This window comes from Lithobates pipiens, unplaced genomic scaffold (genome assembly GCF_037356315.1).
Source record: "Lithobates pipiens isolate NorthernLeopardFrog02 unplaced genomic scaffold, aLitPip1_a1.2 Scaffold_13, whole genome shotgun sequence".
NCBI lineage: Eukaryota > Metazoa > Chordata > Amphibia > Anura > Ranidae > Lithobates > Lithobates pipiens.
Genome location: NW_027507718.1, coordinates 373983467 through 374010809, shown reverse-complemented (window position 1 = coordinate 374010809; position 27343 = coordinate 373983467). Strand labels below are relative to the sequence as shown.

The window sequence follows — 27343 nt, the reverse complement described above, 5'->3', positions numbered from 1 at the left end:
TTATAGATACATTTGGGAAGAGTGGACCCAGTATCTGATAGGTTAGAAGAACCAGCCAATGTTTTTTAAAGATCTCTTCTACTTCCTTGTACTGGATATTAAATCCTGTAATAAAATCCCATTGAACCACATCCATTTTAGAATTCACTGAGGGTTTTGGTTCAAATTGTTCCCTCAGTAAAAGTATTCCTAATCATCTTATCAATTTTATTCTTCAGATAACCCTTTAAAAAAAAAAACTACACCTCAATGTATTTGCCTGAATTAAGAAACTTCGTCTTTAGTACAATTTTGTAAGGTCCGCATAATTTGGCCCTTTGGGATGTTCTTTAGCCATACTTGGTAATGACCACTATTGATGGTTGAAGAACATCACAGTTTACAAACAATCTCCCTCTCTTTGGATATTCATATTCAAGAAATTGTTAGACTACCGATAGTATGTATGAAACAACTGTTTTTATTATTGATGTTCAACTGATGAAGAAAGTTACGCAGACTATTCTAAGCCCTTGTACACACGGTCGGAGATTCCGACGGAATGTGTCCTATCGGACCGTTTTGTCCGATATTCCAACTGTGTGTGGTCTGCATCGGACTGTTTCCGTCGGACTACCCGACGGACCAAGTTTTCCAACTTGTCGGTAAAATTTTCCAACAAAATGCTCCTATCGGACATACTCCGATCATGTGTAGCCTACTCCGACGGACAAAGTGCCACGCATGCTCAGATCAAATTCCTAGACCAAAGCTATTGGCTACTAGCCTGAATGTAGTCCAGTCGTAACGAAATAACGTCATCATGTTATGTACAATCGGATTTTCTGACAACTTAGTCCTACCGTGTGTATGCAACATTACTTCTGGACCTCTTCCGGAATTAATCCGTTGGAATTACTCCGACGGATTTGGTTGTCGGAATCTCCGACTGTGTGTACAAGGGCTTAGACCCTTACACACTGGAGGTGGTTTTTAGGCATTTTAGAGCTATAAATAGTGCATGTAAAGTGCCTGAAAAACGTCTCTCAATGCTCCCCAGTGTGAAAGCCTGAGTGCCTTCACGCTGGGGCGCTGCGCTGGCAGGATATTGAAAAAAGTCCTGCAAGCAGTGTATTTGGGGGTTGGAGGAGTGGTGTATATACCACTCTTTCAACTCTCCTGTCATTGGAAATGAATGGACATGGCTGCAGAAGTGCTTACAAAGTGCTTCGGGAGTGCCACTACAAGGGCGCATTTAACCCTTTCTTCAGCCGCTAGTGGGGTTTAAAAGCACCCCGCTGGCGGCCGAAAAGCACCACTAAAACTACGGTAAAGTGCTGCTAAAACTAGCAGTGCTTTACTGCTAACACGGCAGGCGGCTCAGTGTGAAAGGGCTCTAAGGGTGGATATTTGGTCAGCTTCCAGGTTTTAGGGCCGGTTCACACTATTGTGATGGCAGACATTGCATGTAATGCGCAGTGCACTGCTGTTCACATTACATGCGATATCGAACCGCATTTGGTGCACACATGCACAGGACCCTTTTTTCAGTTCGGACCAGAATTGGATTGCATGTGTGTTCACACATATGCGATATGATCCATGTCCGAACTGTCAGTTTGCAGTGCGATGTGCGAGCTGAAATGGGGGTGTCGTTAACATATAATGACACTCCCCAGCAGTTCGCATATGGCAGTGTGAACTGCCGTGCGCGTCCGGTTGCGATTCGCAGGGTTCTTGCATCGCAATAGTGTGAACCGTCCCTTACTGTCAAAGCTTAACTGAACAAGCTGAAGTTATAAGCTGATTGGCCACAGCTGCGCCAGATTGTGCACTCTCCAGTTTTAGTGTATCACTTTGTATCAGTTTCAACTCATTCTGGGAGTTCAGTTCTTTGAGGATTTACACATTTATTATTGCTATTATTTATGACGTGATATCATTTGAGGTGATTTATTCATTTATATACTGTGACACATTTATAAAATGATAAATATGCAAGTGCTGTATTATTATTGAACTAGACAATTTTTTCTGGTTTATTTATATTTATGCTAATTTTTTTTAGCTTACTATGAGTGCAGGAATTTTGGGAGCTATTTATCGAAGAAGGGAGTTCAAGCCATTAAAATTGTTTTACTGTATAATCTGGTTAAGTGAAGAGAAAATAATTACTGAAGATGTCAGCAAAATACCCTGTGGAACATATCGACTATATGAGGAGTGATCGGTAGGTGGGCATCTTCACCAACTACATTCATAAGATTCATGCACCCTATGCTCTTTTGCTATGTAATCAACAAGTTTGTGGTAATTAGTTTACTTTATTTAAAAAATAAATAGCATGTAAAACATTACAATGACATTAAACAAGAAAACTGGTAGAATTGAGATGCAAATTAGCTTTATCGATATCAAAAGTTTTACACATCTTGATAAATTGTGGGGATCAAAATGGAAATGTCATAGAAAAATAGGTAAAATTTACAAGAGCATCCTTGATGAACAAGCCTTGTTGTAAATGAAATGCTGCACTCATCACACAGTCTCAAGGATCACACTCATTGTATGACTATACACACCATGTTGTTACTGTCATGCATTTCCTTGCCAGCAGTTCCAGTGCATATTGAGTGGCTTCAGCAGCACTCTCTCCAAGGACCGTGCCGACACACACCGCCAGTTCCAGCTCATTGCCGCGAATGAGGTTGGCCATGGCCAGCTTTAATAAAGTAAAATACATTAGCTTTACTAGGAACTACATTCAGCTGTAGAATTAAAGAAAAGTGGACATTTCTATCTAGTATTTTAAATAGAGGGCTCTCAGGACCACACAGAAGCCACAAAAAGTTGCAGATAACTTTCATTTCCAGCCACAGGCCCAGATAATTTTTAGTTTACATATTTATTATTGAACTCTGTTTTACAGGCATACCCCACTTTTAAGTACATAATGGGTTTTATTTACTAAAGCTGGAAAGTGCAAAATCAGGCTCACTTCTGCATTGAAACCAATGAGCTTCTAACCCCAGCTTGTTCAACTACGCTTTGGTAATAAAACCTGGAAAATTATCGGTTTCTATGCAGAGGTGAGCCTGATTTTGCACTTTCCAGCTTTAGTAAATAAACCCCATTGTGTACTTAAAAGTGGGGCATACCTGTACGCCTGCCATTCTCTTCTAATTTGTACTGTTTGCTCAGACTATAATATATAATATAATATAATATAATATAATATATGTTGGTGCATCACAAAAATAGTAGCCCCATCAAAGGATCAATTATGGCTCTCTTAAAGCAAACCTAAGCTTTGTCAATGGAAGTAAATACAAAAAGATTGCTTAATGCTTCCATCCCCCTCCATTCTTAACAGGATATCCTCACCATTCCTTATCTTCCTATCACTCCATTTAGCTAAAGCCAAAGAAAATATCCAGAAATTCCAGGTATAGAGAAGCACTGGACGTCCTCAATGTGACAGCATTTTTGCACAGCACTGTCATATGGGGCAGGGTCCCTGGCCTTGTGAACGCTCCAACTGGAGTACCTTGGAGCTTATACAAGGTTACCTTTCTTTGTTTCCAGTAGCTGAACAGAGCAGGGGTAGCATAGAAAAGGTAAGTATGTGCTGCTGGGTAGGAGGGCATTAAAGTGAGCCTGTTTCTCTGCCCAGGTGCTGTTTCCTAGTAGCCACCATTAGTCATGGATTAAAAAGTTTTTTCTTTTTTTTTCTTTTTTTTACTTCAATATGTCGACGTCTTTGAAAAGGGTAAAAAACAAACATGTTATTTTTCTCTCGCTAATTAGATGCTAAATGCCAAAGCTTTACATCGACAGCCAAGTGATTCTTACTTCATTGTTGTCCACTGCCAAATGGCAGCATGCTGCAAGTACAGCCCGCCCATCTTGGAAATACCACTCTGCCAGTTCTGTACTGACTCGATGCAGAAGCCTGTACAGAGGACAGTAACAAAAAAAAAAAAATGGCATTCAAACAGCTCACAAGCTGTATGACCATTTGAATGAAAGTGTACAGTTTTTAAACTGCAACTGGATAGACGTATGACTGCTTACCCTGTGTAATCTTCCACATTGTTGCCTTCAGTTGGGGATGCAGTCGTTACTGAAACATGATCAGACTGTATGTTGCCTTCACAAGCTGCCTAGAAGTAAATAAGCAAGTTAATCAGTAGAAAGCGCTTAGTGCGATTTTTATAGGCAATTCAAAATTTTCGGGTTCTGAATAAGGACTGGTCAGCAGACTGAAACTTGATTTTTTTTAACTCTTGGAGGCTCCAATTTTCTTAGTAGTAGTTTTTGTCCTTGCCTTTTATAACTACGACTAGGGATGAGCCGAACACCCCCCGGTTCGGTTTGCAGCAGAACATGCAAAAAGGGCAAACATTTGTTCGAACACGTGAACACTGAACGGCCTTCCGTAAAAAGAAATGGCGTTTTGGAACCTGCCACTGAGGTACAGCACATTCCACAAATTCACAAAAGGGTGCAGTGTCTACCAGCTGAAAAGGCAGCAGTTGCAGTGCTAGCATTTAGATGCTGAGCATGTGGATTGCTGGGACCAGATTTCTTTTTACGGTTCAGCAACTGGGGTAGGGAAATTTGCCTGCTAAAATCAGATGGTGGTGTACTGCTAGCAGATTGGCTGCAAGTACTTGGGACACCTATTGCTATACCTTTATTCCTCTTAGTGCAGGTTTTTGAGAGGACTGGTGGGATGGAAATCACACAAGGAAGGTGACAGGCTGCACACAAACACACCACCCCAGCCACACGCCCCCTCCCCAGAGTGGCAAGAAGCGCACACACACCACCCCAGCCACCCAGAGGTGTCACACGGCACACACAACATCCCAGCTCCCCCCCAACCCAACCTCCTACCACTTCAGCACCCCTTCCTCAGTCCATGGAAAGGTTTTGGTTACTGAGACTGGTCCCTGGTAATGGAGAGGTTGGGGAACTTGTATATTCAGCTTACCGGTGTATGTGGTTTTTGTTTAGTAAATTCCATTCACTCCAAAATTAAATGTTAAAGTGTTTGTTTCCTCCCCAAAAAATAAATGGATCCTTCCATTTAAAGCAAGGTATACAACACAGTGCTTGTGCTGTGTAATTTGGCCCCCTGTACCGCCTAAAAACCTGGCTGATCCTGCCAGTTTCTGCCCTCCCCCTTTAAATTGACCATGGTTTATCATGGCTGCTGAGACCTGACACCATGGTCAGTTTATGTGCCTCCATCAGCCGCAGCTCTCCTGTCCTCCTCTGTGCTCTTCTCCCCCTCTCCTCCCTGCCTGTCAGCTCCATGTCGGAGTTGACAACAACTCCATGACTGTTCTTGAATGGTCCAGCCAGAGCCCTGACTTAAACCCAATTGAGCATCCCTGGAGGGACCTAAAAATGGCTGTCCACCAATGTTTACCAACCTGACAGAACTGGAGAGGATCTATGAGGAGGAATGGCCGAGGATCCCCAAATTTAGGTGTGAAAAATTTGTTGCATTTTTCCCAAAAAGACTCATGGCTGTATTAGATCAAAAGGGTGCTTCTACTAAATACTGATGAAGGGTCTGAATACTTAGGACCATGTGATATTTCAGTTTCTTTTTTAATAGATCTGCGAAAATTTCAACAATTCTGTGTTTTTCTGTCAATATGGGGTGCTGTGTGTACATTAATGAGGAAAAAAATGAACTTAAATGATTTTAGCAAATAGCTGCAATATAACAAAGAGTGAAAAATGTAAGGGGGTCTGAATACTTTCCGTCGCCACTGTATGTGCAAATGTTCATGCAAATATTCGTACAAATGTTCGTTTGAAGATCCAATGGGTATACCCAGCTTAGGAGTTTCAAAAAGCCAGCATGTGACCTAATTGGTCAGCAATCAAACAGAACTATGATTCGATTAAAATATGGTAAAGTGACTTCTTAAGTAATATTATCACTGCTGATACTCAGGTCAATTTAGTATCTTCTAAGTGTAGTGATGTTAGAGCTTAATGAAGACCCCTGGTATTCAGTTTAAATGTGCAATTAGCACTGACTATAACTGCAATGTTTTAGCTGACAATACCAATTTTTCTACCAATAGCTTCTCGCGTAGGTATGTGGTCACAGATTGCACACCGCATTAGTCCAATGTTTAAAAGATATACCTTGATTTTTGTACTAAAAGTTTTAGATCCAAGATTACCATTATAGTTTCCATCAAAGAAGAATATAAATGTAGTGTTTCCCAAACTCACCATTAAGGATGAGCTCAGGCGTGATCACATGGTCCATGTGCAGAGTCCGCCAGGAAGTCGGTGCAGCGCTGCGCTAATCACAGGCAGTGAGACATTGCCCCGATGAGCGGCTGCAGAGATCGGGCAATGTCTCACTGACTGTGATTAGCGCAGCACTGCGTCGACTTCCTGGCGGGCTCTGCACGTGGACCATGCGAACACGCCTGAGCTCATTCCTACTCACCATCAGTGTTCGGGTACCACATGTATTATCAAATGTTATTATAAAATCAATTATTAAATTAAAAATGGTATTAAAGTGGGCCCTTTGTGAAATTCTAAGACACTGCTTTCTTCAAAATGGACCTGGAGCACTCAGCAGCTGAAACACATTCAGTCCGTTCAAGTATTCATGCTTCTGAGAATTGAGCATTAGCTCCTATGCGCTGAACATAATTCCTGCTAGCTTGTAGCACCTAAGCCAAAGATGTATACTATATCAGTGACACACATACTGTACATTGGGAAAGAGTGATTAAAGCATATCTCTAGTTTTGGAAATATTTGAGAAGGGTTATACCACCTGTCAGGTTGGTGATCCCTCACTGGGAAAGTTCACCCTTCAATTTGCACTGGTAACCACTATCACAGAGACAGAAAGTGAGGGGAAATCCAACATTTCTGCACTGACCCCAGAGCAGGAGGTAAGGAGGAACCTACCAAAATGCTCTAGGGACAGCTGTCCAAGGCCGCGTACACACGGGCGGATTGTCTGGCCAACTAAGTTCGTCAGACAATCCGACAGACAGTCCGTCCTACTTTTGAATGAACGGACTTGACCACACACAACGAACAGACAGTCCGCTGAAAGCTTGCGCGATGACGTGTACGGCACGTACGACGGGACTAGAAATTCGACGTCCAATACACTGCAATGCAACCTTCGGCGTGTAAATCCTTTCTGAGCATGCGCCATACTTAGTCCGTCCAACTTGCCTACTCACGAGCGGACTGTCCGCTGAAACCAAGTTTGGACGGACTGTATTACGGAAATTCCGAAAGACTTAGTCCGCCAGACTGTCCGCTGAAAAAGTCAGCTGAAGCCCACACACGAGCGGATTGTCCGCTGAAACACGTTTCAGCGGACTAAGTTGGACAGACAGTCCGCCCGTGTGTACGCGGCCTAAGAGATGGATTCCTCTGACTTTGGGAGATTTAATCTAACGTCCTGTTGCATCTCTGAGACAAGAAGCAAAGGGAAACGTCCCCAAACAAAAAATAACATGACAGGAGTTTTTCCAAAATTAAAAAAAAAAGTTTGATTATTAATACACTTTAAAGAGGAAGTAAACCCTGATGGGTTTACTTCCTCTTTGATTCCCTGCAAAGGTAAAGCATAATGGACTACTATGCGTCGCATAGTAGTCCATTATGTGTCACTTACCTGACACAGGAGCCAGCGAAGTCACCGCTGTCCCCTTGTGTACGGAGCCTCCATCTTCTCGGTGGGTCTCGCTGATCCAGAGCTGTCATTCGACGAAGCCGCGATGACGTCACTCCCGCACATGCGCACGGGAGCCGCCACTCGCGGCATATCGCCGTTGACAGCGGCGCACTCAGTGCTCTATAGTCAGCGGTGCCTGTGTTTTGGAAAATATCTCCTAAACCGTGTAGGTTTAGGAGATATTTCTTGGACCTACAGGTAAGCCTTAATCTAGGCTTACCTGTAGGTCAAAGTGGTTTGTAAGGGTTTACAACCACTTTAACTGGATATGAACAGATTTCTACCTTCAGCATAATGTCTATGGAATGTATTTAGTGAGGTTAATGACGTAAACCTTTTTTAATCTCTCTGGTATCTATTTTTTTTTTATTATTCTGGTAACTAAGGCCCCTTTCAGACTGTGCGGACTCCCTCAGCGGGGAATCTGTCCGCTGTTCCCCACTGAGCAGGCGGATGACAGGTCAGTTTCCGCTACGCTATGCAGAGCGGACACTTACACATCCCACTGTTCTCTATGGTACTGCCGGATAGAAATGGACTGACTGTCCGTTTCCATCAAACTGCCATTCAATCTGTTAGATGAATGGGGAATGTATCTTCATCCATCTGTTTTTAGCGGACTCGCCTGCATCGGATGCCAGCGGATGTCCACTGACATCCACAACTCCATAGAGAACAATGAGTGGTCCTATCGGGTTTGCCTAAAAAATGGACGACGGGCCTGATCAGTCCGCTGGTGTGAAAGGGGCCTCCTTAGTTGGAAACAAGAAAAAAGATGGAAAATGTTAAGATTAAGAGAAGGGAATTTATCTTCTATATTGTACCCAGTGATATGATATACTACAAGGGTTTCCTTAGAACCTTGTTCTTTTACATCATACGTCATCTTATCTAGAATTTTACAACATGTGAATCTGTCACTACAGAGGATACCTTATAACGATAAACATTTATGGCAGGAAACAAACTTCATGACTTATTGGTTTCTAAAACAAGAGCCATCATGAACAGACGACAGTCATACCTGTGCCACCAGTAAAGCCTCTTTAAGTTGCCCTCTGGAGGTAAAGAAATGTACCAATCTTTTCACATCTCCAGTAGCTATGCAGTAGGGAATGACATCATCATTTTCCTCTTCAATGAGCTGACTCGCTCTTCTAAAAAAAAAAAAAATCACAAACAATATAGAAAATTCTGATATATTTAAAAGAGAAGTGTAGGATTCGGAAAAAATAAACTTTCATACCTACTTATGTAGATGCCGCATTGATCCGGTGCTGTAGCTGTCCCCCGCCAGCTTTACACTAATAACTGATAGAACAAAGACCACTGAACGCTCAGTTATTGGGTCTGGTCTGAGCACAAAGTGGTGACTGTCAGTCTCCGGCTCTGTGCTCTGCCGCTCCAACACTCAGAGGAACGCAGAATGCGGGGAGGGGGTGGGAGCGACTGGCTCAATCTGTCGCTGCGCTCTGAGAGGCTGAGCCAGCTGTCAATCTGGCATCTGGTAAGATCCCAACATTACTGTCAGGATCCCTGCAGAGCCTGGGCTAAAGCCAACTGTTGGGTGAATGTGAATCATATGTGTCCAGAACAAAATGCACTCATGTGAGAAGAGGTTTGACCAAAAGAGCTTTGGCCATACTTCTCCTTTAAGTCACATAATACATGTGTTATGATGCCACGATGTTGCAATAAGGCAAATCTGTCAAACTAGGCAACATTACAGTGTTGTAGAGCATGCTGAGACAACGCAAAACATACTTTTTAAATACATGTTAGTATTGATAGCTTTTTTTTTTTTTTTTAAAGGGAGCTAGAACTGAAATATAATCACTGCTACTGTTGATCACCTTCTGAAAATACGATTTACCTAGTTGTTTCCGGCCTTAATGCTTTCTGAGTCTCTAACCCTGAACAAACATGTAGCAAAGCCAGGCAACTATCATTTTCAAAAAGAAAGTCAAGCAATATTAGCCTATTTCCTTACGAAATGCCATTTTCTTTGACACCAATGCTCCATCATAGGAGATATTAAGCATGTAATACAGATGTTATACAAATGTAATACAAATTGCTTAATACAGTACCTTAAAGTGTACCTGTTCACAGACTTTGCTTATTAAACTACTCTACTTACAATTTTTGTTTTTAACAAGCATTAAAGGAGTATTAAAATAATCTTTCACTCGCCTCTCTAGTCACTTGCAATATAAATGAATTTATGCTCTAAGATTCTCAAAGATCACAACAAAGGTTCTGATACTGTTCACTCACCTTTGCATTAATTTTTTCCAGTATTTCATGGAAACACCAGGAGCCACCGATAGCGCTTTATCCCACTAGAAATGAAATACAACAATTGATACAAACAGTATAAATTTGCATTCTTTTAGGGCAGTTTAAATCACAGAATCCTTTAAGGATCCAATGAAAGCTATATGCTCCCTTCCTAGAGAACACAAATAAACACAACAGATCAACTGACAAAAAGACATTGTTCTAATCTAACCTATCCTAACCTAACCTATGTCGGCCTTTGACATCTATCATGGACCTGTCTTTTGCTGCTTTTTGATGCTTTTCATTAAGTAGTCAGATTGTTCATAATTCTTACACACACTTTTTTCTATATTGCACCACCACACACACACACACATTTACATACTCTACACATATCACTCTTCAACCACACTGTGAAAGAAATTGTGGTCAACTAAGGCAGACCATACACATCAACTAAGGCAGACCACAATTTTTTTTACCTTAACCACTTTCAGACCGGACCATTTTGCTGGTAAATGACCAGAGGTCTTTTTACACTTTGGCACTGCGCTGCTTTAACTGGTAATTGCGCGGTCATGCAATGTTGTACCCAAACGAAATTTGTGTCCTTTTCTTCCCACAAATAGAGCTTTCTTTTAAAGGTATTTGACTGACTCTGCGATTTTTATTTTTTGCGATATAAACGTAAAAAGACCGCAAATTTTGAAAAAAAATGATATTTTCTACTTTTTGTTATTAGAAAAATCCAATAAACTCAATTTTAGTCATACATTTAGGCCAAAATGTATTCAGCCACATGTCTTTGGTAAAAAAAAAGTCAATAACTGTATATTTATTGGTTTGCGCAAAAGTTGTCACATCTACAAACTAAGGTACGTTTTCTGGAATTTACGCAGCTTTTAGTTTACGACTGCCTATCTCATTTCTTGAGGTGCTAAAATGGCAGGGCAGTACAAAACCCCCCCAAATGACCCCATTTTGGAAAGTAGACCCCCTAAGGAAATTGATAAGTGGCATGTTGAGCCCATTGAATATTTTATTTTTTTGCCTCAAGCGATTGAATAATGACAAAAACAATTTATTATTTTTTTTTTACACAAAGTTGTCATTAAATGATATATTGCTCACACATGCTATGGGCATATGTGAAATGACACCCCAAAATAAATTCTGCTGCTTCTCCTGAGTACAGGGATACCACATATGTGGTACTTTTTGGGACCAAGCACCGCCTTCAGGCTTTCTAAGGGCGTAAATTTTTTATTTCACTTCTCACTACCTATTACAGTTTTGAAGGCCATAAAATGCCAAGATGGCACAAAACCCCCACAAATGACCCCATTTTAGAAAGTAGACACCCCAAGCTATTTGCTGAGAGGCATGTTGAGTCCATGGAATATTTTATATTTTGCCACAAGTTGCGGGAAAATTACAAACTTTTTTTTTTTTTTTTTTTTTTTTACACAAAGTTGTCACTAAATGATATATTGCTCACACATGCTATGGGCATATGTGAAATGACACCCCAAAATAAATTCTGCTGCTTCTCCTGAGTACGGAGATACCACATATGTGGGACTTTTTGGGAGCCTAGCCGCGTACGGGGCCCCGAAAACCAAGCACCGCCATCAGGCTTTCTAAGGGCGTAAATTTTTGATTTCACTTCTCACTACCTATTACAGTTTTGAAGGCCATAAAATGCCAAGATGGCACAAAACCCCCACAAATGACCCCATTTTAGAAAGTAGACACCCCAAGTTATTTGCTGAGAGGCATGTTGAGTCCATGGAATATTTGATATTTTGCCACAAGTTGCGGGAATATTACAAACTTTTTTTTTATTTTATTTTTTCACAAAGTTGTCACTAAATGATATATTGCTCACGCATGCCATGGGCATATGTGAAATGACACCCCAAAATAAATTCTGCTGCTTCTCCTGAGTATGGGGATACCACATATGTGGGACTTTTTGGGAGCCTAGCCGCGTACGGGGCCCCGAAAACCAAGCACCGCCTTCAGGCTTTCTAAGGGCGTTACAGTTTTGAAGGCCATAAAATGCCAAGATGGCACAAACCCCCCCCAAATGACCCCATTTTGGAAAGTAGACACCCCTAAATTTACGGGTACACTAGTGAGACTAGGTAATAAATGGCGGGTGCCCTGAAACTATAAAAAAATAACTAACCAACCAGCGTCACCTGTAACAGTTATATGGTGATCACTGGTGAAAGGGTTAACTAGGGGGCAATCAGGGGGCTTTATGCGGTAGTATATGGGGGTCCCTGGCGCTATAAAAAGCTGCGGCGAACCTAAATACCTACCTGCCTAACTAGCGTCACCTGTGACACTAATACAGCGATCAGAAAAACGATCGCTTATTAGGCTGGGTTCACACTGGAGCGATGCGGGAACGCCACGAATCCGCGGCGGGTTCCCGCATCGCATGCCTCCCGGTGGCAGTTCACACTGCCCTATGCGAACTGCTGGGAGTGTCAGTGAAATGTTAATGACACCCCCAGATCAGTTCGCATATCGCAGTGCGATCTGCAAACTCGGATCGCATGGTGTGAACACCCATGCGATCCGATTCTGCTGCGGACCAAAAAAAGGGTCCCGTGCGAATTTGCGGCGGGTGCGGCGAATGGCTGAACTCGAATCGCAGAGATCGGATGTGATTTGCACTGCAGTGCGGTGCGAATCACATCCGTTCTCATAAACCGCTGCAATGTGAACCCAGCCTTAGTGACACTGGCGACGGGGGGTGATCACGGGGTTAAACCTTTATTGGGGGGGGGTAGGGGGGTACATTAGAACTAAAGGGGGCTAACCCTAACTGCCCTAACAGTTATTACAGTCACAAATGACACCAATGCAAAAAAAAAAAAAAATGCATTGGTGTCACTGTGACTGGGGGGGCAGGGGTAATTGGGGGGGTGATCGGGGGGTAAAGGGGGGGTGTGAGTGTGCCTGGCATGTTCTACTGTGAAGTGTCGTGTTGGTGCAACTCACCGATCCTCTCTCCTCGGTGCCGGAACGAAAAATACCGTCACGAGGAGAGATTACATCACTTCCTCTGCCTGTGTTTACATTACAGGAGAGGAAGTGATGTCACGAAGGATTTCCATTCGTCGGGAGCGATCGCGAGGGGGTGGCCATGAATGAATGGCCGCCCCCTCATCCCGGATCGCTCCCGAACGAATACAGGCCGCCGATCGGGCCCCCCACCCGCGGGAAGGCAGGGACTTAAATATACGCCCATATGCCTGCCCGTGCCATTCTGTCGACGTATATATCGTCGTGCGGCGGTCGGCAAGTGGTTAAACCCATCTTGTGTTCTGCAGATGGGGAGCATTCTACACTGGCAAAATGCAATGATCACTGTTGGCAGCATTATCTCCTGGCAGTGTTTAGGCATGAAAAATGGATAGGCTGGTTGTACTTAAAGCGGAGCTCCATCCTAAAGTGGAACTTCCACTCATTGGAAACCCCCCCCCTCCGGCGCCACAATTGGCACCTTTCAGGGGGGAGAGGGGTGCAGATACCTGTACAGTTCAGGTATCTGCACCCACTTCCGGTATAGATATCCTGAGAATCTGCGGATATTTACGCCACTTCCTAGGGGTCCCCTGCTGTCTGCTGGGAAACACACGGATCCCAGAGACAGCGGGGACCATCCGTATTGCGCAGCGCAACTCGCGCATGCGCAGTAGGGAACCGGGAAATGAAGCCGCAAGGCTCCACTTCCTGATTCCCATACCCAAGATGGCGGCGGCAGCACCCCAGAGACGATCGAGAGATCGGCTTCGGGTGCCGACATCGCGGGGGCGCTGGGCGGGTAAGTGTCATTATTTTAAAAGTCAGCAGCTGCAGTATTTGTAGCTGCTGACTTAAAAAAAAAAAAAAAATGGCGGAACTCCCGATTTAAGTTGATCGATGGATCGACTTCGGTATAATCAGCCTGCCCATAGATGGATTGATCTATTCATGTCTGGCTTAGCCTGACCAGTATATAAGATTATAATAAAGCCGTGATAAACTGTGGAAAAGGAGAATTAGTAGCACAGCATTAAGACTCAACTGCCATCTTGGTTGACCTCTACCATGTGGTTTTCTTTTGTATGTTACTAACTTCCATGTGAGTATATCCAGTGTTTGACATTGGATTTTATCCACTTATATTAGGGTACCCTCTAATATGGTTTGGTTGCATTTTTCCTTTTTTTAACAAATCTGTCTGTATATTGACATGGTCTTTCCACAGATGCACACATAAATCAACTGTAGCTGCATCCTGATGAAGTGGCAGCTGTCCCGCGAAATGCAGAGATCACAGCTTATATCAATGACTAATGCGTTATTGACTACACTGACATGTTGTATGTAAGTTGGTGAAACCATTTGGTATTGTGATAAAATGAATGTGGAAGTGTATATATGTTTTTTATGTGCATTCCAATAATACATTTTGTATTTTTATATACATTTGTTGTACTATTTTGGATACATTGCATTTTTGTATTAAAAAATGAGTACGGTACTTGCTATTATGGAGTGGGACAAGATAGCGGTTGTGCAGAGAACAATTATACAAATTTTAATGATTAACAATAGACATTTAGAGGTTGGCACTATGAGCAGTAGCAGGGTGCATTTTCTTTCATTTATTTTATGGACAATCTAATTCACCTATGCTATGTGTCTGCATAATATAAGCAGGGTTAGTTATGGGCTTGTACTTTTCCATACAACACAGACAATCATTCTACCTATGGTCTTGTGACACAAGGAAGGTTTGTAAATACAAAAGGGTTTGTGGATCAGATATTCTGTTTATCCGCGTATCAGTGTATATGTGTCTATAGGAAGAACTTTCTGTGTTGCCCTAATTGATCCCCAGCAAGTAAAAATAGAGGTACCTTCATAATCTGCTCCATCAGCTGTTTCCAGTCATGCTCTCCTTTTTCCAATATGAAGCCTAATGTTGACCATATACAACTCAAATGCTGGCTGAGTCTTGTGAATCAGCCAAAACCTGGCCACCTGGCTAAACAAATTTTGAATGAGAAGTCTAATGCCCCGTTCACACAATCGGAGTTTCTGACAAATGTTGGATGTGAGCTTGTTGGATGAAAGTCCGTGTGTATGCTTCGTTGAACATTTGTCATCTGACTTTCCGCCAACAAATGTTGGCTAGCAGGTTCTCAAATTTTCCACCAACAAAACTATGTTGTCAGAATTTCCGATTGTATGTACACAAGTCCCACGCACAAAAGTTTGCGCATGCTTGGAATCAACCAGAAGGAGCCGCACTGGCTATTGAACTTCCCTTTTCTCGGCTGGTCGTATTTCTTCTACATCACCGTGTTCCCACATTCGTAATTGTTGGCCAACATCTGTGTGGCCGTGTGTATGCAAGACAAGTTGGAGAAAACAACCTTCAAACAAAATTCCACGGTTTTGTTGCCGGAAAGTCAGATCGTGTGTATGGGGCATAAGAGGCTGGTACTTGGAGCCAGTCAGATACAGACACTGTTTGGGTAATCTGGGTAAAATTTCTAGGAAGTGCTGGTTGCTACCTAGTCACGGTTAATTCTCTTTAATCAGAGCTTTTCGTGACAGAATCCCTTCATATGATCTGGAATAACATGAGAAATTCTGCGTGCAGATTTTGCATTGATGATGTGGGGTAATCCTTTTTGTGAATTAGCTGATGCAATATATTTTCACAGATCATTAAAACAACACAGTAACTTCATACATGCATTAAAGCTGGACTCCAGGCACAAACGCTTATCTTTAAATTCCTTAACCTCCCTGGCGGTGATCCCGAGTCTGGCTCGGGTTAGGATTTTACTATCATAAGCGGCAACCCCGAGCCAGACTCGGGATCACATCGCTGGATACAGGGAGGACACGGAGAAGTTACTTACCTTGTCCCCTGGATCCTGCGATGTCCTCCGCGCTGTGTGATCGAGCTGTCCTCCGCTCGATTCACACAGTGCCCGAATGCCGCCGAGCTCTGTTCCCTGCGACGTTACGGCGCACGGGAGCGGAGATCGGCGCCAAATTCAAAAAAGTAAAAAGACACAAAACAAACACAGTACTGTAATCTTACAGATTACAGTACTGTATAAAAAAATTACACATCCCCTTTGTCCCTAGTGGTCTGCGCAGTGCCCTGCATGCACTTTTATATTATAAATACTGTTTTTTCTGCCTGGAATTTGGAGATTGTCCATAGCAACCAAAAACTGTCCCTTTATGTCAAAAGTGATTTTAGACCAACTAGAAAACAGCGATAATAAATTATAATCACTTGCAGAATGAGCGATAGCGATTTGTGGGGAAATTCGTCATCAAACACTAAATCTAATGACAGCAACAATTCTGCAAATGAGCAAATTTCAGTGTTTTTGGATTTGATTACATTATTGAATAATTTTTATTATTATTTATTATATTATAAACTTTATCATACCCGGGATGTCTGCTAGACTCTGGTTTGAACAGATTTAAGAGAGTTATTCCTAAGAATTGCAGGACTACAATATAAAACGCCAAATTTCCATGCAAAATAATTGTACCGCTTTCAGCACCTAAAACCAGAACTAATCATACCGCCAGGGAGGTTAATAGTCATAAAGGCTATAAATCCACTTTGTGAGCACAAATTGTCTTTGTAAACCAAATATTAAGGTAGAGGTGACATTATCACTGTGCTGCACAAAGCCAGAGCAGGCTTGGTGAGTTGGTGAGACCCAGCAGGTCCTCCCACTAGAGGCTACCTTCATAAAACTAGGGAAGGGTGGATACAAGACCAGTCATCCTGCACAACGAAGGAGAATAGAATTGACCAGTCTTTTGCAAAGAGGTAAAGTTCAGGAGGTGTTTCATGCTGGATTACAGCACAGATTTGAAAGTACTGTAATACACAAAGGATATTAAGAATCAAGTAAGTGTACACATGGGTCTTGTATTTAGGCAATAGTCTGGATTCCAGCTTTAACATTTCTGTGAATGTAACCTTTTGGCAAATGAAGCCAGCAATTGTTTTAACCTCCCTGGCGGTATGATTCAGTCTGGAATAAGGTGCTGAAAGCGGTACAATTATTTTGCATTGAAATCTGGCTTTTATTTTGTAGTCCTGTAATTCTTAGGAATAACGCTCTGAAATCTCTTCAAACCAGAGTCTAGCAGACATCCCGGGTATGATAAAGTTTATAATATAATAAAGAATAATAAAAATTATTCAATAATGTAATCAAATCCAAAAAAAAACTGAAAAAGGGACATGTTTTGGTTGCTATGGACAATCTCCAAATTCCAGGCAGAAAAAACAGTATTTATAATATAAAAGTGCATGCAGGGCATTGCACAGACTAGGGACAAAGGGGGTGTGTATTTTTTAATACAGCACTGTAATCTGTAAGATTACAGTGCTGTGTGTGTTTTGTGTGTTTTTACTTTTTTGAATTTGCCGCCGTTCTCCGCTCCCGTGCGCCGTAACGTCGCAGGGAACGGAGCTCGGCGTTACTTGGGCACTGTGAATCGAGCGGAGGACAACTCGATCACACAGCGCGGGGGACATCGCTGGATCCAGGGGACAAGGTGAGTAACGCTCCCTGTGTCCTCCCCTGCATCAAGCGAAGCCATCCCAAGTCTGGCTCGGGGTTACCGCTCCTGTAATTAAAATCCCAACCCGAGCCAGACTCGGGATTACCGCTAGGAAGGTTAATAGAGCTACCCACAGAGGAACTATCTGTGCTGATTTTAATGTCACGTTAGTGGCTTCAGAGTTGAAATTATATTCTGTACCTCTCCAAGTTCCACTAACAGTTCACAATATCTTTGGATCTGTCCGAGTCTCAAATGGATCTCTGCAGCTTCTTTTAGCCTCTCTTCTTTGCTTGGAGCACCAATGCCACCACCGAACTTGGACATCTTCACTGTTGTTAGCTCCTGGGCTTTAGACTGTCAGGGATACATATGTATGTTCAATATTTATGATCAATAATATTTTTTTATTTGTTTACGTTATACTGTATAATTAACATTCATCCAAATCCAATGCCAAATACAGTGTGGGGTTGATTTACTAAAACTGGAGAGTGCAAAATCCGGTGCAGCTATGAATGGTAGCCAATCGGCTTCTAACTTCAGCTTGTTCAATTAAGCTTTGACAAAAAAAAACACCTGTATGCTCATTTGTTTCTAGGCAGAGTTGCACCAGAGTCCAGCAAAAAAAGTCTTCATTCAGTACTCCTAACCACATAATGTGTGTTCTACTAATAAAGCAAGTTTCTTGGCCACCGTAAATGTATAAAAGTAAAGTGAAATCCCTGTCCAAGAGAAGGTATAATACAGAGTTTTCAATTACTGCTGTTAGCCATAAAAGCCTCTTCTATGTATCTATGTAAATCTGACTCCACTTTGTTTACTGGCAGAACAAATTCACTGGTATAAAATTCCTAAAGCATAAGTTCACCTTTGGAACATTGGAAAATGTAAAATGTCCCCCTCCCCCCATGGAACAAATGCCCACCCCCATGTGACAGTGGTCCAGGGTTTTTCTCCCACTGACACTTAAATGGAATGAAAACTGAAACTGGAGAGTGAAACAAAAACATCCTGGGTAAAAATGTTCCGTAAAGATCGTGCATAAATTACTTCTTCATCCTCTTCTAGTTGCCAGTGTTGCAATATATGCATGTATACACATTGAGCTTTAAGGAAACAAATGATTCCGATAAAAAAAATATAGGCATGCTGCAGGTAGCATCAAAATACCCATAGCAGAATTTAATAGGTTGCTTGTGGCATTGTCTCTATTTTTGTCCTATATTCATACAGATCTTTTACACCAATGGTTAGGTAACATTGTAGTAAGGTATACTATGTTAACACAATGAACTGAAAATCATCCATTGACTGCAGAATAAATAACATTTATTATAGTACTTACTGTCTTAAATCTGACAAGATGCTTCATATGCATAATCCCTTTGCAGTAGTTCTGTGGGAGAAGACTGTCATCTTGACCTTTTAACACTGCTACTAAGTCCCATAAGTTTTTACTGCCTCCTGGAGGCTAAGAGACAGAAGAGAGAATGTCAGGTATGGGGAAAATTCACTAAAGTTAATTTAGAAGTCTGTTCTGTGTGCAGAGAAATGCTTTTCTTTCCAATTCATAAATTAGGTAAAACTGTACAATTATGTACAAACAACAGTTGTCTTCCATTAAGTGGAAGTGGACCTTAGGCAACAAACCAAATTAAGCAATATAACAACATAATAAACTATATATATATATATATATATATATATATATATATATATATATATATATATATATATTTTTTTTTTTATTAGAGGCAAGGTAACTGAGATGGTTATTTACTCTGCCATTATCCTTTCCTATTTTGCCATTTTCTATTACCTATACAGGCAGGCAGCAATGATAATACTCTTCTCACATTACTGTAATGCTGTATGATTTTCTTGTCACTTACAGAAAGACATTCTGAAAACCATCTTAATTTCTTCCCCCTGAGGTTGCCAGTCAGTTTGTCTACTTCTTGCTTAATATCACGGGACACTTTTCCACACAGTAATGGTGGAGCGCCAGGCTCCATGGCACGATCTACATTGAGAAAAAGTGACACAAAGAAATTAAATACCATGGTGATGCACCTCAAGGAATGAGTCCATGATGCCCTGCACTACCATTATGTCCTCCCTCCTCCAGACTAAATTACGCACTTAGCTAAATGGTTTTCAGTTAAATTCCCACCTTGCATGATCTAGCTAGACACTAAAAGACTCAACAGAAAGGGAATGCAAGAGGTGGGATAAAATCTAGATCTACAGTCAGCCTCCTTTTCCACAAGTGTTGTGGTACTGACCACTGTCCAAAGAAACAACTACCTTCAGACATCACTACAAAGTCTGGCCAATATGTCTCATCATCATCATCATCAAGACAGTGGATTAGCACAAGTACTTATCCCGTCATATCATGAGAAAGGTGGAACAATAGGAGAAAGGCTGGTCTCTTTCAAAGGGCAATTGCCTCCCAATTCAAGAGTTTTTCCAGTACACACTGATGCCTAAACTTACTTAACCTCCCTGGCGGTATGATTCAGTCTGCAATTAGGTGCTGAAAGGGTACAATTATTTTGCATGGAAATCTGGCGTTTTATTTTGTAGTCCTGTAATTCTTAGGAATAACTCTCTTAAATCTCTTCAAACCAGAGTCTAGCAGACATCCCGGGTATGATAAAGTTTATAATATAATAAAGAATAATAAAAATTATTCAATAACATAATCAAATCCTATAACACTGAAAAAGGGACACTTTTTGGTTGCTACAGACAATCTCCAAATTTCAGGCAGAAAAAACAGTATTTATAATATAAAAGTGCATGCAGGGCACTGCACAGACCACTAGGGACAAATGGGATGTGTAATTTTTTAATACAGTACTGAAATCTGTAAGATTACAGTACTGTGTGTGTTTTGTGTCTTTTTGCTTTTTTGAATTTGCCGCCGTTCTCCGCTCCTGTGCGCCGTAACGTCGCAGGGAACAGAGCTTGGCGGCATTCGGCACTGTGAATCGAGCGGAGGACAGCTCGATCACACAGCGCGGAGGACATCGCTGGATCCAGGGGACAAGGTAAGTAAGTCTCCCTGTGTCCTCCCCTGCATCCAGCGGTGCGATCCCGAGTCTGGCTCTGGGTTACCACTCCTGCTAGTAAACCCTGATGAGTTTACTTCCTCTTTCATTCCCTGCAAAGGTAAAGCATAATGGACTACTATGCATCGCATAGTAGTCCATTATGTGTCACTTACCTGACACAGGAGCCAGCGAAGTCGCCGCTGTCCCCTGTAGTCCGGCGCATACATCTTCTCGGTGGGTCTTGCTGCTCCGCCGCTATCATTCGGCAAAGCCGCAATGATGTCCCTCCCGCGCATGCGCACGGGAGCCGCCATGCGCGGCATATCGCCATTGATGGCGGCGCGCTCAGTGCGCCTGCGTGCCGCTGTCTACGGCGCGGCAAATATCTCCTAAACCGTGTAGGTTTAGGAGATATTTCTTGGACCTACAGGTAAGCCTTAATCTAGGCTTACCTGTAGGTCAAAGTGTGTTGTAAGGGTTTACAACCACTTTAAAAACCCAAATAAACATGACATACCTATGAAAGAAAAGTTTGGCTTGGTAAAATGAAAATTCCGCAACTGTGAGCCTTACATTTATTCCACTCAGACCTCCTCCTCCTCGAGAAGCTAGGGGCCTATTTATAAGGCTACTTCACACCAAGCTTTAGGGTGATTATCTCAGTTCTCTAAAACTTCTCACTTCATGCTTTTTATAGTTTGGACTTCACACTTTGACTATGCATAGTTTATACTGACTTTAACATTTTAATCAACTTGTGTTTAGCAGCTTTTATCCTATGAGTTAGTGAACATGATCCGTTTATGACGTTTGTTAGCTGTGAGGTTTTAAAGGGACAATTTATAGATAGAGCAACTGGATAGACAGTAGGAATATAATATGACAACAGACATTGTCTAACTGACTTTACTGCTTACATTTCATACACTAAAAAAAAAAAAAAAAATGGAAATTAATAATGCAAGTTAGTTTTGTTATGTGTGCACTGCAGCCATGCCAAAGCTCTATCAACTATAGAAGAGAGAAGTCAGAGTTTTGAAAAAGATGTTTGACTACAGGTATTTCTCATTTTGGTACTCAAAGTCTGACAATTACCACTAATTTAAGCAGAGCATTTGCTTATAGGAATAATAGTATGATGAAATCATTTAGGCCAGTTCAGTAAGGTGTGGAAGAGAGGGCTGAGGATGTGCAAAGTACAGTACCCTATAGCAACCAATCAGATGTCAATTTACTTAATTTGTGTTAGTTATAAGATGACTGCCCATTGGGCACTACAGGTAACTGTATTTTGCAGTGTTTTATTGAAAAAAACACCCTTTTTTTGAGAGATCGCAGTTGTATTTTCAACCAATAACTGATTTTGATTTATCAATAGGACCTGTTTAAGGCCTCATGCACACTGCAATTTTATGCACATTTTGTGCAAATGTCCATAACACCATGAACGCGAGAACACGTTTGCAAGCAAATACATACAAAAAAAATAAAGCAGCTGAAAAAATAGATGTTCAAACAGGAGTATCGTGTGCAAGAGGCCAAAGGGTCTAAATAAGAAAATAAATATATAAAAATAGTTATCATTGTTCCACTTTTCCCTTGTCTAACCATAAATGGAAACATTGCAAATCTTTTTTAAAATAGAATTACATAGAAATATATACAATTTATGGGTGTTTTTGTTTGCATTTTTATTTACCTTGCTATTTGGCATGTGCCATGCAATATCTAGTAATAAAAATTCATAAACATACCAGTGTTACCAATAATTTCTTCCCAAGGACGATCTGCCAGGATATTTATTTGTAAAGGTGAAATCAATGGTGTTAGTGACCAGAGGCGAACCGTGGAGTCCCGGGAGCAAGATGCCATAGTGAATGGTCGATTAGGATGGCAGGTTAAGCCTGCAAAGCAATGTATCATGGATTAGTAGCTGAGGTTTGTAGAAACTAGTCTAAAGTGCAATGCATGATTTACGACTGTAGACAACACTTTGACCTTGCGCTTGTTCTCTAATGCCCCATACACACGGTCGGACATTCCGACGACAAAATCCATCTGATTTTTCCCAACGGATTTTAGCCCAAACTTGTCTTGCATACACACGGTCGCACAAAGTTGTCGGAAAATCTGATCATTCTGAACGCAGTGACGTAGAACACGTACACCCGGACTATAAAGTGGGCAGTAGCCAATAGCTTTCATCTCGTAATTTATTCTGAGCATGCGTGGCTTTGTCCGTCGGAATTGTCTACACACGATCGAAATTTAAACGATCGGATTTTGTTGTCAGAAAATTTTAGATCCTGCTCTCAAACATTGTGTGTCGGAAATTCCAAAGGAAAAAGTCAGATGGAGCCTACACACGATCAGATTTTGCGACACCAAGACCCGTTCGCACATTTTCCTTCGGAACCGTGTGTACATTATATTATACTTATCAGCTATTGGTTATAACCAAATAACAAGGTCACAATTTCAGTCTTAAGAAATAAGCTTGTCAGCCTTTTTGACATTCAAACATCTGTCAATAGTTGAGATCTCAAGCATTTTTTTTTTTAGAAAGGCTTTGGCTTCTTTTGCCATCATGTTGTGATGGTGCAGGAGAATATCCTATTAAAGTAAAAACTGGGGTTCTTGTACTAAATAGAAGGTAGACACATATTTCCTTATACTGACAGAACCCAGGGAGGTTAATTTTGGAGCTGGTCCTGTATCTTTGAAAATACACCCAAGATGTGTGATGTATTTGACAAACTACATACTGTTTAAGAAAATCAGTGGTAAGAAAGAATAAAACTGGCTGTAGAACTAAAATTACAAATGCCCATAAATTGTAGCATAAAAAATAACCTACCATATACATCTGCCCCGTGGTCATATACAGTATCAAGACATGTCCCATCCCTTGTATCCCAGACTCGAATTGTATAATCCCAACTGCCAGATATTAAAAGGTACGGGATCTCTGTATTCCACATTAATCCTCGAACTGGTGCTGTGTGACCACTTAGAACATTTATGCAGGCATCTTGTGTGTAGTCCCAGATCCTCACAGTTCTAAAAAAAAAAAAAAAAGCACAGTTTCATTAAAGGATTTCTGTGGTCACAGCATGCAAATTAATTTGATAACATCAGCATTGTAATATCAATACACATAATAGTTATCTTTGAAAATCCAATATAAGCTTACTTGAAAAATCTCCTTTCATGTTGTGAGTTCTGCCTGTCTGCTGATCATCTCTTTCCACAACTTCCTGCGTGCTTTGCAGTTTCTCATCTGATGTGTACTTTCCATTTCTAAGGACTACATATCCCATGGTACCTTGCTGCCTGCAAGCAGTGACTCCTGTACTGACTCCAACTCCTGAAACTCCTCCGCTCAGTGCCTCTGTAGTTCAGAAGGCAGGCTTGTGTGAGTTCTGTGACACAGCAGTGCCTACTCACAGTACATAGTGAATGTCACAGAATTCAATGAATTAAATGTGTGAGGAGCATCTTCACAAAATAAGTTTATAAACTTCAGCATCATTCAGATTAATATGAGTAGGCAAGAAATAGCGAACATGTGATTTCAAATTTTGATCATATATACGAGTTCTTGTAAAACCATTTTTTCGCCAACCCATAATTATGAAAAAGCAGGAGATAATGATGACATTTGGTAGCATTGTCCTAAACACTGTCCACTGTAAAACTAAGCACTTAAAGCGGAATTCCACCCAGATTTATTTTTTAAAATGTATTCCACTATTTAAACACTTATACCGTGTACACACGATTGAAATTTCCGACAACAAATGTGAGTTGCTTTCGGAAATTCCAACCGTGTGTATGCTCCATCGGACATTTGCTGTCGGAATTTCCGACAACAAATGTTTGAGAGCAGGTTCTCAAATTTCCCAACAACAAAACTTGTCGGAAATTCCGATCGTGTGTACACAATTCCAATGCACAAAAGTCCACGCATGCTCGGAATCAAGCAGAAGAGCCGCACTGGCTATTGAACTTCATTTTTCTCGGCTCATTATTCGTGCTGTACGTCAGCGTGTTCTTGCCGATCAGAATTTTCAACAACATTTGTGCGACCATGTGTATGCAAGACAAGTTTGAGCCAACATCAGTCGGAAAAAAATCCACGGTTCTGTTGTCGGAATGTCCGATTGTCTGTACGTGGCATAATAATCAATGTTATTACTGAAATCGCTGCTTAATTCACGTTTTTTTTAATAGTATTTACTTTTTATTTGTGCTCTGCAAGGCGCTTTCATTTCTAGTGTGGGCATGTGAGACCCACTGGCATTCTCTTCCTGGATATGGTGATGCTGGGTACCCATTCTCACGCGTGAATCGTTTACACAGGGCACAGGGAAATGATTATTATCTTGTTGCCATAACAACGGTCAGCAAAGGAGGAAGTGCCCACCGTTGTTATGGTTTCATGGCGTAATTTCCGGTTTCTAAAGATGGTAGCCCTCAGTGCTGCCCACTGACTCCTGGGAAAGGATGACACACATCTCCCAGGAGCACTGGCGAGCACAGGCGCCGAAGTAAACTACGTTAATCTCTGTGGAGAGGCAGAATAGAAGGGACCCCATAGCAACAGTGCTGAAGGAGTGAGTAAAAAAAATAAAAAATAAAGTTTCCAAATGTTGTTGCTGAAGGAGAATGCTGTGGATTTATGTACAGTTAATTTTGTGAGTGGAACTCTGCTTTAAAAACTTTTTACTTTCACAACCTATCACTGGTTCCCACAAAGTATCAAAAGTGTTAGTTGGTGTCCAATTGTCCCCCGAAATATCGCAGACATGCTATAAGTCACTGATCGCCACCATTACTAGTATAAAAAAAAATAATAATAATCCAGTATATATATCCCATAGTTTGTAGACGCTATAACTTCAGTATACACATATTGGGATTTTCTTTAACACAAATATGTAGCAGAGTACATACTGGCCCAAATCTATGAATAAATTTGATTGATTTTTTTATTGGAATTGTTTTATAGCATAAAGTAAAAAAGGTTTTCTTATTTTCTTTTAATTGTTTGTCTTGTTTTGTTTATAAAGCAAAAAATAAAAAAACACAGTGGTGATCAAATAGCACCAATAAAAAAAAAAAAATGTGTCTGTAGTGCCCCTAATGTCATTATGCAACATTTGACACTCCTGTGACTAATGGATTTCCAGCATGGAAATCATGTACAGCTGTAAAAGAAGCAAAAACACAGAATACAAAAATTATGATTTTTGGTCAAGAATGGTTTATCGGTGCCATAATTAACGAGACACATGCAGTTAACATTGTAGGCAATTTTGTATCACATTGTTTTCACTTCACAAAATGACGCATGGGGCTGTATGTTTTGTGAATGGTCAGGAAGATATCTGCTACTTATTTCGAAAAGGTAGCTTTACCTATTGTTTGTCTGATAACATTTTAAATGTGACCTACCCATCGTCTGAACCACTGCAGAGGATTCCTTCTCTAAGTGGAGACCAGCGAACGTGGAAAACTTTTGCTGTATGTCCAGTAAAAACCTTCAGAGGCTGGTCAGAGCTGGTGGCTAAATAATAAACTCTCACATTTTTATCTTCACATCCAGTTGCAATCATATCTCTGTACAATGGAAGTAAAGCATAACAATTACATGCACAAATTTAGAGTATTTAAAATTCTGTAAGATGATAAAGACTTAGGACAATGTGAGATAAGAGTGTAAATATTATAGGCCTCAGTGTGGGACAACAGGACAACTAGAATGATCTGTACTGACATACCTTCCCTGTCCACCACTGAACTTCCACCATGTTACTAGATCCCAAGTAACCACTATAGTTAGGTTGAGGTCAGGCCCACTTTGCCTTCAGTTCCTTAACGGTTGTTGAGGCTCTACAGACCATGCAAACCTCTAACAAGGTTATCACGGAGGCTTTCCTGCAATTCTATAGTAAACTTTATGAAACGCATGCTCAATATGAACCCAATGATCTTGTACACTATTTAGGTTGTATCTTGCTCCCTTGTCTCTCAGCATCAGGGATTCTCAGATACCTCAACAGAGGAAATTGATCACACTTTTTCTAAACCTAAAACCCCTGGTCTAGATGGATTCCTTAATGTATAGTATGATTTGTACCGGGCGTTTGGTTCTCAGGCTGCTATCTCTCTATGGGGAAGTATTGAAGTCTACTTCCTCCCTTAATGAGAAAAGCTTTAATCGTTCTAAATCCTAAAACAGATAAAGAAAAAATTCCTGGCAAACATTTTTTCTAGACAATTGAACTTGGTTGTTTCTACGGTTATATGCTCCACAGTGGTCCACATACATATCTAGTGACACTTTACAAACCTTTAAACTGCAGCCCCCTGCTCTTAGCGCTGTCCTGGGTTTGTATACCCACAAAGAATTCAACTCTATTGAATGGCCCTATATGGCTATATGACCCAAGTGTTGTGGAGCCTTGGGTTTTGTAATACTTTCATATTTTGGGTACAAATTTTATACAACCATCTTACTTCCCAAATCAGAATTAACAATAATGTATCTGACCCATTCCCCAAGTAAAGATGTGCAAGATAGGGGTGCCCCCTCTCTCTTCTCGTGTTTTCCCTGGCCATAGAGCCTCCAACAGCATTGATTAGTTGCACT

General features: G+C 41.2%; 1 protein-coding gene across 11 annotated transcripts in view; it reads right to left on the bottom strand.

Moving 5' to 3' along the window:
* Positions 1 to 27343, bottom strand: part of WDR17 (WD repeat domain 17) — a 150890-nt gene that overhangs the window by 24299 nt on the left and 99248 nt on the right. For all 11 annotated transcript variants that reach the window (XR_013272333.1, XM_077477230.1, XM_077477229.1 and 8 more), the window contains 11 exons: positions 26146 to 26310; positions 23546 to 23748; positions 22443 to 22592; positions 19522 to 19652; positions 18975 to 19100; positions 17828 to 17983; positions 10001 to 10065; positions 8748 to 8880; positions 4054 to 4142; positions 3832 to 3931; positions 2562 to 2701 (listed from right to left, as the gene is read on the bottom strand). Coding sequence is in view for 10 of the 11 variants with exons in the window: in XM_077477230.1 (XP_077333356.1) it covers positions 2562 to 2701; positions 3832 to 3931; positions 4054 to 4142; positions 8748 to 8880; positions 10001 to 10065; positions 17828 to 17983; positions 18975 to 19100; positions 19522 to 19652; positions 22443 to 22592; positions 23546 to 23748; positions 26146 to 26310 (1458 nt within the window). In the remaining variant the exon portion in view is untranslated. The remainder of the gene's footprint in view (positions 1 to 2561; positions 2702 to 3831; positions 3932 to 4053; positions 4143 to 8747; positions 8881 to 10000; positions 10066 to 17827; positions 17984 to 18974; positions 19101 to 19521; positions 19653 to 22442; positions 22593 to 23545; positions 23749 to 26145; positions 26311 to 27343) is intronic.